The 14380-nt window shown below is 47.5% G+C and overlaps 1 protein-coding gene across 3 annotated transcripts; it reads right to left on the bottom strand.

Annotated features, from left to right (window-relative positions):
• Window positions 1-305: 305 nt before the first annotated feature.
• On the bottom strand, window positions 306-5590 carry LOC117836905 (CBL-interacting protein kinase 31). 3 transcript variants are annotated; one of them, XM_034716429.2, is made up of 15 exons: window positions 5433-5590; window positions 3945-4186; window positions 3188-3250; window positions 2964-3035; window positions 2788-2895; window positions 2614-2694; window positions 2444-2497; window positions 2224-2349; window positions 2044-2133; window positions 1616-1738; window positions 1422-1532; window positions 1184-1297; window positions 1015-1071; window positions 851-925; window positions 306-765 (listed from the first exon to the last, which is right to left on the bottom strand). In XM_034716429.2, exons 2-15 carry the CDS (start codon window positions 4134-4136, stop codon window positions 682-684), a joined length of 1350 nt encoding a protein of 449 aa, XP_034572320.1. In that variant the 5' UTR covers window positions 4137-4186; window positions 5433-5590; the 3' UTR covers window positions 306-681. The 3 variants fall into 3 exon arrangements, with proteins under 3 accessions (XP_034572320.1, XP_034572321.1, XP_034572322.1); XM_034716430.2 differs by lacking the exon at window positions 5433-5590 and adding an exon at window positions 3515-3679 and having other exon boundaries at window positions 3945-4086; XM_034716431.2 differs by lacking the exon at window positions 5433-5590 and adding an exon at window positions 3515-3632 and having other exon boundaries at window positions 3945-4068.
• Window positions 5591-14380: the final 8790 nt, after the last annotated feature.

Raw genomic sequence — 14380 nt, 5'->3', positions numbered from 1 at the left:
AGGCCGCGACGGCGGGGTGGCCGCCGGCGGGCGGGAGCTCGTGGAGTGTGCGCGGCTGCGCGCCAAAGCGCTCATCGCCGCCAGGGATTTCTCTGCGTACGGCCGCGGTATGCTTCAGAGCGAGGTAAACTCACCACGCTCCAAAATCTCGCCATTCCATAGTTCAAGCTACAGGAGATTTTCAGTTTCACCTCAACAGCCGTTCCTCCATCACAAATAGGGTCTTAAGGTGTGCAACAGTGCAAGCTCTCAGCATCATGCGCACTGCACAAAGACCAGGGCACAAGCTATCTGTGTTCACCTCATACATCTAGAAGTAATGTTTATTTGAAGTAACACAGCATAGAACAAATTGAAGGGGACTAAACTTGAAGCCTTGACCTAACAATTGGTACTCCCTTTACACCGTCTGATGTACCTCATTACTACAACACTACTACAGCCTTGATTGTGGCTCCCATCCCATCTAACTTCCAGACCATAAAATGGACTAAACAACGCGCCAGTGAGCTCATCCGCAACAGCCTTGAAGACGGTTGTTTCATCGGAGCTTACTCGCCATCGACAAATGAACCAAAGAACTTGCTTGCAAAACCGACTCTGCAATGGACACTGATCATCCGGAAGAGAAGCTATGTACAAGGAAAGCCAGCGCCGGCATGTGTAAGTTTGGAGGCCGCTTCATGCCAACGTGCTGTTGCCCTCGACCTCGCCATCGCACTTCCACACAACATCCTTCAGTTGCGTCGAGAGACTTCTGTAGAACTGTTGTACAGCACGGTTAATCTCGGTACTGATTCAGTGCCCCAACTTAAAGAGAACCGCAGAGAGAATTGCTCGAGAATAGTACCTTTTGAAACTCCAGAGTATCCCCCTTTGCTATCTTGAGCTCAACCACGTGAAGGGACGGGGCTATTTGAAAAACCTAAAGGTTGCCATACAAAAATAAAGTCTGAATTTGTGATTGTTCTTCAATGTTTTAAACTGTTTTGTCACTGCGATCTTTTCACTTACCTCAGTTGCAACATTTAGATTGCCTTTCCTACCTGCTTTGGGATTCTCCATCCGCATCTGAAAAGAAGAAACACACAAACTTCTCAGGACTTGATGTATGGAAAATATGGTGGTAAGAGTTGAAAGTAGAAAGAGAGGTTATTATATATACTGTAATCAACAGGAATACCTTGTATTTTTTCTTCTGAATGTCAAATCCAAGTGGCTTTGCAGCTTCTTCTATCTTTGTTATGATTTCTTTCGGAGGAAATTGTGAGGTGAATCTTGTCTCTCTTTTATACTCCTGTAAAGAACAAAATCAGAAGTAAGATCACTGTATCTATGTAGTTTCTGAAATTAACAAGCAGGTAATAATATATGGAAACCTAACATTAACAATGTAAGAAGACAGCAGAACCATATCTGACCTTCTTTGCCTCAAACAAATTCTCCAGATTCAGTGCCTGATTTAGTGAAATCAGTTCAAATGCATTCATTGTGGCTGGCTGATCTTCAGTTTCCTCTTTCACATGCCGGTCCTGGCAAACAAATCAATCATGCACAGTTACTCATTTAATTCCTATCACAAAAGGCTTAATATTTATTGGTCCATTCGACTCACTTCTGAGTCTCCAAAAGCAGCATCAACGTCATCCAAGCTAGTTTGATATTTCTCGTCAAAAACAGGAGGCTTGTATCCCTTTTTGAACCAAGGATCTTCCAGTATCTGAGCAATGGTGATCCGCTGGTAAAAATCCAAAAACAACAAAAAGGCACGTAAGTTGAGATTCAAGAAATACTTCTCCGCAATTGAATATTGATGACATTGAATATTGATGACAAGACTCAGTAAACAAAACTGTTCAAAGATCCAAAGGAGGGCAGGAATAACATTCTTAGTGCTAAAGGTCCGTGCACATCATACGGCACAGTAGCTGTATATTTGATATTGCCACTTGAGCTTCATTCTTATAGTTTCATAAATCATTAGCTGATTATGATCCGTTTCAACAACTATGCGTCTATGCTAAAGAGTTATATGATCCTTACAGTTGTAGGATTGGGATCGAGAATTCTGGTAATCAGGTTCTTAGCTCCCGCCGAAAACCAAGAGGGGCAGGTAAACTGAGCTTTAGAGATCTGTAATTGCAAGAAAGGGAGTATTAAGACATAATAAGCAACAAGAGCATCTTCGTTCTATTTTTGTTGCCTCTTATTCATTGATGTTACCTTTTTGTATAGGGCAATGATGTTTTCATCCTCGAAAGGTAAATAGCCAGCAAGAAGGACAAAGAGGATTACTCCACAAGACCAAATATCCGCAGTTGCACCATCATAGCCTCCATCTTCTATCACCTAGAAAGATTCAATAGAAAAGTTATTTAAACAAACTTGTTTAATACTAGGGCCATTGAGACACGGTGTTTCTATGATAAGAAAAACACGTTACCTCAGGAGCAACATAGTTGGGAGTTCCACATGTTGTATGAAGCAGACCGTCAGCCTTTAGAGCCAGAAAGTAACAATAATATTAGAGTGTAAGAAATGAAATGCAGTAAAAAAGGGACAAGATGCAAGAGTTATTGAGAATTTATCAGAGCTAATATATTCGAATGATACCTTCACTTGTTCAGTTAAAGCACTTAAACCGAAGTCAGATACTTTGAGATTTCCAGCAGCATCAAGAAGCAAATTCTCTAACTGCAAATACAGGTTAAGCATATATGTCACTTTTATGCACTTCTGTGCCTATAATTCATAGAGAAGAACTATGACAAGAAAAATAAGGCTCACCTTCAAGTCTCTGTGATACACTCCCCTACTGTGGCAATAATCAACTGCATTGATCAGTTGCTGAAAATATTTGCATGCTTCGTCCTCCTTCAACCTTCCGTTGGTAGCCTGATTGTGAAGTTGTTAGTCTCATGTAGGACAAAGGCATTTCAAATGAATGATATAGTGTCACTTACAATGGTTTCAAAAAGCTCTCCGCCCGTAACATATTCCAGAACAATGAAAATTCTTGCTTTACTTCCCATCACCTGAGGTGGAAGGCACAATTCCAGCCAAATAGTATCAGATTATAGGCATGGAAAAAAAATCATATTTCCAGTGTAAAAACAAACATATTCTAAGAAAGATGCAGACATGCAGTAATATATCATGATTCATTGATAGGTTATCTGGATCTTACCTCAAGCAGTCGAACAACATTAGGATGCTTTACTAACTTCATAGTGCAAATTTCACGCTTAATCTGCATTGAATTCAGGATGTATCAGCATAGAGATATTTTTATCAAGCACATAGGGCCAATCTGCTTAAAAAATGTATGCAGCAAGAACATTTCTAGGAGCATATTAAACAATACATGTATGATCTCATCATGAATTGCTCTGGCATATCAAGTTATTTGTTCCACAACTATATGGTTACACGGAGATCCAATAGGGCACTGAACTACTGAAGTGTACAAACTGAAAACATTGTATTCAATCTGCACAAAGTTCAGACTACATACTGAGTTGGTAGTATGACTTCAACCGGAAGACCACCATGTGGATATATCTCGATGGCATGTAAATATGTAGATATAGAATCGTTTCTTAATTGGAGTTTCATCTTCCTATGCTCCCATGCTGACACGTCAACATCCAAGGAAGAAAATTCATTCTCCACGTTGTTCCTTTTGATATAAAGATGTAAGTGATGGAAGTGAATTTTGACAAAAGCAAACCGCATGTTGCATCTTTTGACTGTCAGAAATGTTGAATGTGGCAGACACAGTTCTTACCATTTAGAAAAGTCATTTACGGTTTATATAGGGAGCATAAGACTTTTAGTTTCGGTACTTCTAATTAACAGAAGTTTGATCTATGAATCATGATATGGACAGACAGAAGATATGGCAAGAAACTAGTAAGTGGTCTTACAAAGGAATTGCTACTGACCTGTTCAACTAATCTGTGCCTCTGAACCTTCTCCTTGTCAAGAATTTTGATGGCAACAGGCTCCCCATTTTCAGTGTTCTTAGCAAAACGGACCTTTGCAAATGTTCCTTCCCCGATGGTCCGTCCGAGCTCATACTTTCCAACACGGCGCTTCACCTTTGGTGACAATGCAGCTCTCTTAGCCCTATACATCTTATAACAGACGAAGGTTCCTCTGAACCTTCAAGCTATTCTTCAAACACCTGCAATTGTTCAGTGAACCCCATCCTTGAATTAGTACCTTGAAAAATAAGCCATTCAAATATCCAAGTGACAACCTCTGGTGAGAAAAATGGAAAAGAAAAACACACAAGAAAACGAGGGAAACGAGAGGCTATGTGGACGCACTTATAAGTTCAGTACACAGTTTTATTTTTCCCGAATCTTATGTCAAATTTTGGAGAGAAGTGAGACAACATAACACGTTCTGTTGCTATATCATCTTCTTGTATAAGGAAGAACTAAGCTTTACTCAACAATATGCACTGGACACTAACAAAATTTCTTGCAGATGAGCATAAAGCACAAGCCCTCAGGAGACAATTCCGAAAGAAATGGACAGAGGGTGAAAAAAAGTATGGAAAAGATTTAACGGCAGGTGGGGCATTGATCCAAAAGAACTCAGGAAGTTGGAAAGCAAACATCGAAGGCCCCTTTCAATAACAACAAAAAAAAATGACTGGAAATGAATGACAGGCAGAATTTACAAAGCGTAACGGTTACCAAAGTTGTACTCATATTGTGTCATTGTTTCAAGAGGCAGTTCTCGTGTTGTTTCCCAGAAACAAAAAAAGGAGAAGGAAAGAGTGCAGCCTTCTGTAAATCCTAATTTTTTTACGTGTTTCACAAACACTACCGCACCTGATCAAAACGATAAAAAATGACCAGACAGCTCCAAACCAGAATGATTCGATCCGTTTTGAGTTTTTGACCAATATAAAAGGCTGGTGAGACAAGCGCCTGCGACCAGAAGGCGCAAGGCAGCACAAAGGGGCCTGCGAATGGCTCAGACTTTTGCAGGTAAAGCACTCAAAACTGAAAACTGGCATGTATGCAGGTCCACGACACATAGGAAACAAACCCCCCCACCTTGCTGATGGATATGGATATCAATCAGAACAAAAACCGAGAATTCAGCCCAAAAAGCACTTTACGGATGTGTGTGCTGCTGAAATAAAATCAGGAGGAGGAGGAAAAAGAGATGTTGGCTTGAGCTAAAGGTCACAGATGAGCTGGAACACAAGGCTGCCAAAGGGAAATGCACATCTTTCCCAGGACAACCAAAATATCACAAGTGGCGTTGCAATTCAATCATGCAGAAACCTACTCTTTCCCCGGCAACCCATAATCTCAGAATTCCATCTTAAAGGAAAACCCAAATGCAAAATTCTTCTACGCAACGCAAAGCCACACGAGAAGAAGATTTGGGGCTGAGGCGCTGAAGCTCACCTTCCAGCGCTGGGCGCAGGCTGATCGACAGACGAGAGGAGGTCTCAAGAAGTGAAGGAGAAGCGAGAGCGAGTACTAGGTTGAGGGCGAAGATGTTGTGCTGGGGGCGAAACTGCAGGCGAGTCTCGTCGGAAACGAGAGGGGGGTGGTGCTATAAAGCGGTGGGGCGAGGTGTGCGCTGCGCTGTGGCTTTGTGGCAACCGGCCAAGACAGGGACATGTTAGGGGGGGGGGGGGGGGGGGGGGGGGGGGGGGGGGGGGGGTGTCGGCCTCCGGCTCCGGGCAGCAAAAGTTTGTTTGATTGCATTTGCCACTTCACTGCCCTTTTCAGGTCCCAAGGGCTGCATGGTTGCGTCCTACCTTGTATTTTCAGGTCCAAGGGCTGCAAAAGCTTGGAGTATTTTGGGTCACGGCTATTCCATTTTCCGCTGATTGAAAAATGGGGAAAATAACCTTACAGTTGAATTTGTGCTGAGATTTTCAGCTCCGGCGGCAATTGACAGTATGTCCCGTCGTTTGTTTTACTATGCATCCAGACACAATATATATCTAGGTACGTAGCAAAATCTAAAAATTTAGAAAAGTCAAAACGACTTATTACTTGGGACGGAGGGAGTATGGTTTAGGACTACAGATTCCTCGACCTCAGAGGGGGATGAACCTGGAATATAGGGGTGTGTTAGCATAGAGGGATGGGATGGAACGGTCCCAGTTTTGCATGTGTTTAGTTGGAGGGATGGTGGGACGAGAACGGCATCAATCCTTAGAAAATGGTTGAACCGATCCGTCCCAATTTGACAGCGCAAACGCCGTGACACGAGCGCTTCGGGCGCGAGCGCACGTCGGGGTGGCGGGACGGCAGAGCCCAGCGGCGCAGGGAGGAGATGGGGAGGGCGAAGCCCGGCGACGTAGGGGATGCGGCGGCGGCGGGAGGAGCATGGCCACGACGGCGAGCAAGCGAGCGAGTGTGGAGCAACAGCGACGGCGGCGCAACGTGGCTGGGCAGCGCACAGGCGCGGGACTTGGCGGCGGCTCAGGCAGCGGTGCGCAGCACAAGCGAGCAGGGGCGAGCGCGGCGCAGGCGACGCTGGGCAAGGACGGGCGTGGCGCGAGCGGCGGCGGCGCAGCAAGGCGCAAGGGCTCGGGCGCTAGCCGGCTACGAAGAGCACTAGGGTGGCGCGCACGCCAAGGGAGGGGTCGGCGGCGGCCATGGCCGAGGTCGGCCCGGGACGGCATCAGGCCACAACGGGATGAGGAAGGGGATGAGGCTCTTAGGCTGACGGTGGGTCCTGCGACTAACGGAATACAAACACCATTTATTTTATCTATCCTTGTCCCTCCAACCAAACAACGAAACTAGGATACCCCGTCCCTCTAACCAAACACCAAGTAGGATCATCTCATTCCTTGAAAAATGGGATGATCCTGTCGCGTCCCACTTATCCCTCTATCCAAACACACCCTAGAGAGGAGGTTGAGATGACAATGCTACAATTATGGCGGATTGAATGACCAGGATATGTAACTTGGTAGGAACTTTACAATAGTTAAGAAACAAACGAACCTTCTCCAACATGCACGTACATATATTTCAATGCTATCAAGAAGCGTGGATGCGCCGGGCGGCCTATCCTACATTCTAAGTCGCATCATCAACAATAGTTAGTCAACTACAAAAAATTATACTAAACAAGCGACACTAAACATTCTTTAGTCAAAAGTAAAACCTAACTTTTCCCCAAAACCATCGTCCCAACTTTCATAAACAAAACCCATCGTCCCAACCCTTTTCACCTGGTATCAAGGTGCTTCATTTCGAACTGGTTGTGGAAAGTTTCATATTTTATCTCAGAGAAAGTCGCCACTCCAAATTTTATTGATCCACCTGTTTAGTGCGGAGACAGTACTATATTCCAGCTAGCCGCACTGTTCTCCTGTGGGCTGGTGCCTTGCGCACGTCTACTGACGACTAAAAAAAAATCGTGAAACGAGTTCTTGTTGTGGGAACCAATTTTATTTTCTGAAAGCAGGCCAACAAAAAAACTGAGGGAATGCCAGAACCAAAACAGCAAACAAATTGCCAATAAATCCGCTGGACCCTCTCAGCATTGGTAAGCTACTACAATCACACAACCACCAAAAGAAAATTTTGAGATGTTCCTTTCTCTGCAAATGCTCGAAATGGTCACTGCTGTGCTGCGTGCCCGTGTCCTTCTCCGTGCTCCGATCGATTTCTGGGCGCGCAGGCGCAGCAGGGAGGCGAGCAGAAACTGGTGAGAGCCACATGGTGACGCTGTAGGTCAATTGATTGGATATTTGGATCGGAGGGATGGGAGAACGGCTCCTTTTGGGAAAGATTGCGTGCACCAACTGGATCGACAAGACCCAAGCGAGAGCGTGGACGGATGCTCATGATCGACGTGGGATGAACGAGGGAATGTCTGGTGCAAACCAGCAAGTCAAGTGCTAACTTTTTTGAAAAGCAAGTCAAGTGCTAACTAACATCCTAAATCCTAGTTTTCCTTGGGAAAAGGAAAAAGTTCCAGCATTTTCCACACCAGATGCACAAGGCTTTATTCAAAAAGGATTTGAAGAAGAAACGAGGAGATCTTTGTATGGTTTGTCCATCTATGGAGGAGATTATTGTGCTAGGAAAGAAAAGGAATGAAAAAAAGCAGAGAAATTTGCCTGGAGCACACGCATGCATGGCTATACCATACCGCATCAGCGCCACTCATCGGGTGGGAGGTCTCGGCATCGCCGTCCGAGATGCCGCTTTGGACTGCGGCCACACGGGTTGGGCGCTTTTGTTCCTTCCAGTTGGAGACGGCGCAAAAGTTTCGCGGGGGAGCATGCGCTTGCTGCTCGTGTTCCCCCCTGGAGAAAGGGGTCTCGAGCACACAACGTGCGAGGCCATCATGGCCGTGCCGGTTCGGTACGTGTCCAGGTGTGCTCTCTCTAGCAACTGTACGCGCCTAAAAAAAAAAGCTTCAACAGTTTGTTCAAGCCAGACACTGGCTCGATCAGGTGATGCTCTCACTTTTCTCGTTTCCGGTGTGCGCGCTATGATGGCCGTCCTGCCCGCCATTGGCGCCTGTCGTAGGACTTTTTGTCGCTGATCCGAAGGTTGAAGACGACCATGGCCATTCGTGCAAGCCAGGATCTCCTTTCTGGGATTCTTTAAGCTGAGAATAGCTAGAGTACGCGACGATATTTTGTTACCAGACGCATGCATGCATGCATGGTGCCTTTTGATTTCTCGTCCTTGTCATGCCTGCTACGTTCTGGAAGTGCACAAGTGTAAAGTTGCTAGCGCATTCGACGTCGCGACCTGACGGTACTAGTTTAGTACCAGTTGAGTTGAATTGAATTTAATCCTTTTTGCTGATGCCTGATGGTCGATAGGAATGTGTGGAGCCATGGAATTCTCGAGGTGCCACGAGCCTCAGAAGATGTCTGGGGAGGCTGATGGGATCGGGCCACGTCAGGCAGTCCCGTCCACGGGATGAGCACTAGGAAGCTTCCTGGCAGCTGCGCGCGGGAGCAGGGAGTGAATTGGCCGAAAGCGCCATCCGCGCCAACTGCTTCCTTTTGTCGTTCGCCAACTCGACCATAAATTTGCTCCAGAGGATTATTTTAAAAAAAATGTGCTCACCAGATGTTTTCAGACGAATGTGGTTGGTGTTGTTTGATTTACTAGTTGCATTTTGTTTCTTACGTTTTGGGAATGAATGAATGGTTTGCTTGCGTCTTGCATGTTTACCACAGAGAAATATCGGGCGCTGCTTAGCCATCTCGCCGCCGTGAATTGTTCGGTCCACAGATGAGAGATCCTTGCGATCGCATCCGGTTCGACAAATCTAGTAGATGCATTGCTCACGTTGAGACGCACAGGCGAGCGCGAGCGATCTGGTCATCATTGGCGCGTCCTCGCAGCCCTGATGGTGGCTGATGCAACCTGTCATCCTCCAACTTTTTTTTAGCAGCTGGCGCTCCCGATTCATCGGTGGTAAATGGTGAAATGGAAGCGTGCCGGCTTCCCAACTTACCCGTAATAGCGCGGGCAAGCCATTGACGCCGGCTTGCCACGCCGAGCAGGACATGGCCAAATACGGCGCGAGCAGGCACAGGCAGGCCAGCAAGTCCATGCAGCGTCCAGAGCCGCGCAGCGAGGTCGGCATCGCGGCCGGGCGACCAACTCGGCCACGCAACGCAAACCCCCGCGACGTCAGCTCGCCGGCCACACCCTTTGCTTTCCGTCGCCATGTTTGCAGTAAACTTTTGCGTGGCCGAAACCGGGCCCAGCCAGCGTGCCAGGCGGCGGCCAGCGAGACGGTGTCCTGTAGTAGCAGAGCGTACCGACCGTCCGACCTCAGATAGGAGTAGTACGGTCGCGTGGGCCGCGGCGCACGCACGTCGCGCTCGCCCGGAATCGGGGGCGGGACCGGGACGGCGAGCGAGGAAGCTTCCCGGCAGCTTCGTCCGGGGCCCGGCCGCCCGGGGATGGGGCCGCCTCTACGGGAAAGCGGGCAGTCCAGCAGCAGCAGGGGGCGCCTGGGCCGCTGGGCGTGGGAGGAAAACGACGCGCGCCGTTCGTCCGCTTGGCGCGGGGCGAACGATACGAAAGGCTATCGCCTGCCGCGGGGCCCCGCGCGGGGTTGGTTGGTTCGTACGGCGGCAAAATAGGCCGATGCCTCATCTAGTCATCTTTGGGTTGGTTCGGCGCGGGCACGGCCCGTGCTTATCGACCCGCCTCCTCGGCCTCCCGCAGCGGCGCGTGGCTGCCGTGCCGACGGCTGAGGTTTCCCTGCTCTGGCTGGCGCCGTTGCCAACTTGCGAGGTCGCGGCTTCTGGGTGTGGGCTGGGGTCAAAAAGGCCGGCCGGGCGGCGGCGCAACGGCGTGCCGACGGCGGAGAGCAAAGATAGAGCGGCCATCCAGCGGGTTATACATAAAGGGGGTGTTGGTTTCCACCTCGCTAAACTTTAGCAAGTACCATTTAGTTCCAAATTTGTCAAACAACTTTGCTAAATCTTGCTAAATTTTGGTTGCTAAACTTTAGCTCATAAGTAATCTTTTGATTGCTAAACCTTGCTAAAATGTGGGGTGGACATCTTTTACCCATCAATACCTATCTCGATACCCCTCTCTCTCATTAAGGACAAACAGATCTTTCTCCATCTCATTAAATGTTGTTTAGCTCATGAATTCAAACAACCATACTAAAGTTTAGCAACTGCAATTTAGTTTTAGCAAATGTATCAAACAAGCTCTTGCGACCCGCGATCAATGATAGGTGCCGTGCCTGTGCAGTGTGCACCATGCCTCGCTGAAGTCATTGTGCAGAGTAGAATTAACGTTCGGATTTCCGCGCCTCGTCGGTCGCCATGGGAGTCTCAAGCCACGGCCGTACGCCCCGTACTCGTAGGCTCGTAGCACGAGTGCTACATTCTACGACACTAGTACGACGCAGACGTGGCATACTGGCCTGCCGCGCCCTTTCCAGGCTTCCAGCCGCGCATGCATATCGTATCGACCAGGCCGACAAGGCCGTTTCCCGATACATACTCAGATACTCTAAGACCAAATTGTAGTTTGTCAGTATACGTCAAACTGCATGCTGCAAAAAAAAAAGGTGTTGGGCTTATGCTTGATTTTCTTCTCAAGCCTTTTCTCATTTTTTTTCCTTGTTAAGATATTCTACCTCTCGCACGCTATACAATATAATTCGTGTGCGCCTCTGACTCAGACTGTAAACAATCAGTAGCGTATACTCTCTTCCGTAGAAGAAAAAAAAGGGAAAAACGAAAATACTTTCTCGTGGCCCTCGTGTAACCTGTTGACTGGATTAGGTGTGCGTAAAGAAGTGATGCCATGGGCCCCTGGCATATGCCACAGATGGGGAATCAGACATTCTGAATTCCTGGCACACGAGCGTGGTGCGCAGCTTTTCTGCACGTCTGCTCCGGATCACAATGAATAAAGATTAACCCGAGGATTCGAGCTGACATCACCACCAGTGATGCCTTGAGGATAGCTCTGCACTCCTCTAAAAATTGAACAGAAAGTATACGCATCCTATCTGCGCTAGCTCTGCAGAGAATCAATTTCTCTTCGGCTGATGGTACGTTGCCCCGAACATTTTGGCCTTTTGGGCTCGAGCCATATCCGCACACTCACCCATTTTCTTTCCTCTCGAAAGGTAGCCCACATTCCTACCTACTCTTGCGATCTTGACCGTACCCGTTTCTTATTGAAGCCATCATCTGTGGTCTATTGTCGGTTTCTGAGTTCAGAGATCGCTCCATGATTTTGATTCCAATTCTCCCTGTCGTACCTTTTCTCCTAACATATTCCCTATCTGCATTCCTGCTACTGCTAGTTTTATATTTTATTATCTGACGAGCACTATATCTTCATATATTTTTTTCCCTTGCCATACCTGTCCAATTAACATGCTAGTACTATTTTATCTGCCTCCGCCGCAACTGCTATCAGAATCAGGCTGTCTGACGACGCAATGGCAACTCTGATCAACAAATACAATTTACAAGCAGGTCTCTCGAAAACTTGTTTCACGGGCACACGCCGCAATGCAATCGCATCCTCCGAGGCATATCGTCAACGTAATCTCCAGTACGATTTGGAAAAAAAATCCATTTCAATACTGATGCAGCTCGTGCACCGATAAATTAGGACAATTGGAGCTGGATAACTGGGGAAGAATAGGACGACCGTGTCAGGATGGTGTGGATTGTGGAGTCTTTCACGTCCACGTGTACTTCTTTTAGGGGGAGAGTGGTCGTCGTGGGTTTGTAGGACCTGTTGTTATGACGTCATATTGTCGTATCCGTATTAGATGTTCGTACTCTAGTAATTGGCTGATGGAGATCTATCACCAGAAAAGGAATCAGACAGTCCCTCAAAAATAGAGAGAAAAAAGGACCACCATTTCTTTTAGAGGGGCCAACATTACTCATTCCCATGCAGCTAGCTAGTGGGCTGGGCCAGCCAGAGTGGCTGGTGAACGAACGGCATGAGTGTCCTCCTGCCTTTTGTCATGGGCCCACATGCCAAGCAGAAAAGAGGCATGTCACATGGACCTAGACCCATGAAAACGGGCCCATTCAAAAGGACGCTGAACATTTATTTGCAACTTTTTGCTGGTAGTAACTAACTGAACACTCAGGGCGTGATTGGTAGCTGGGAGGGCATCGTCCGCTGCATGATCCCGAACCTTCCCGTGCACTCTCGCGTGTTCGGTTGGCCTTGCGGATCTGAAACGCCGCACCCCCCGTTCCTTTCTCCCATTCCATCTCGCATCGGCCCATCCGCCCAGAGGGCTCCTTCGCTTGCGAGCCGGGATGGAGCGATGCTGGCGGGAATTTTTCGGCGGAGCGCGGGAGATGGCGCCGTCCTGGGGCTAAAGGCGCGGGAGGTTACAGTGACCTCCCATCCTCACACCACTGTCTTCGTTCCCCTCCTCCCTGGTGCGCCTTCTCCTCTCTCTCTCTCCTCCTGTTCGACCTCGGTTCGCCGGTGGATCGAGGTACTCCGACAGTGCCCTGTGCCCCCGCCGGTGCTGCGACGGTACATCTCCCCCTCCTCTTACGCTGCTTCATCCCCTCTCCCCCGCTGATCTGTCGATTCGTCTTATTTTGGTTGGTGTCGATGAACCCTAGGTTCTTCTTGTGTCAGATCCGAACGCTCCTTTTGTTGTTCTGTACCTGGATTTGTGGTTGTGATGAACCGTAGGTACTTTGTGATGCAGATATATGGTTGTCAGATATATAGAGGTCGATCTGATTTTTTTTTGTTCTTGTACCATCCTCACGGTGGGTCGAGGTCCTCCGACGGCACCATGTGCCTTTACCGATGTTGCGATGGTACATCTTGTTTGGTGTCAATGAACCCTAGGTTGTTTCTGATACGGATCTATAGTTGTTCTGCATCTGCATTTATGGTTTTGATGAACCCTATGTTATTTCTTATGCGGATCTATGGTTGTCATGTATCTTTGTCGATCTGATTTTTTGTGTCCTTGAACCATGGCTTACTCCTTTGCAACCAATCACGCCCGTAGTACTGAGCTGAGCAAAGTGCCTAGGTCGATGATGAATCCTTGCCGTCGGAGGAGCACCTTCGGGTGTGGCAGTCGCGTCTAGGATAACATGTACTTCAGAATGTTTGCTTGCTTAACAACATGACCCCAAGTTCCTCTACTGAGCTCTAATGGACACTGCATTGTATTCTTAGACATGGACATACAAGGTAGGCGTCGGGCTGCGGCTGCTCTTGTTGCTGCTGTTGCTGCATGATTTTTCTTGTGGTTTAGAAGGAGAAGTGAGAATGCTCGATCTATTACCTATGGACCCATGGCAGAGAGGGACAGAGAGAGGAATAGAAACCTCAGATTCATTCCATTGTGTCAACCTACTAAGGATGAGAAGGGCGCCTTTTTTCCAACTGTGTGACTTGTTTCGGTCTAGAGAGTTGGTTATGGATAGCATCCATGCCACTGTTGAAGAACAAGTTGCAATGTCCTTGCATGTAGTGGGACACAACCAAAGGTTCAGGGTCATTAACATGACATTTAGGAGCTCACCTGAAACTATAAGTAGGTTCTTTCATCAAGTCTTGTATGCAGTTGGTGAGTTGAGAAATGAGTTGATTATTCCACCATCCACTAGTGTCCATCCTAGGATCCTTGGCAGCAGGAGATGGAACCCATATTTCAAGGTTGGTGGCCCTTTCCTAATTGCAAACCAATTGACCTTACCCATATGGTAGTAACCTGTTAATATGCTATTTATTTTTAGGATTGCATAGGAGCAATTGATGGGACACATGTCTTAGCTAGAGTTCCTGTGAAGATGCAAGCTGCCTTTAGAGGCAGGAAGCACACCATCACTCAGAATGTACTGGCAGCAGTGGACTTTGATCTCAGGTTC

This window comes from Setaria viridis, chromosome 9, assembly GCF_005286985.2.
Source record: "Setaria viridis chromosome 9, Setaria_viridis_v4.0, whole genome shotgun sequence".
In the NCBI taxonomy this organism is placed as follows: Eukaryota; Viridiplantae; Streptophyta; class Magnoliopsida; order Poales; family Poaceae; genus Setaria; species Setaria viridis.
This window is presented reverse-complemented; position numbering and strand designations above follow the sequence as displayed.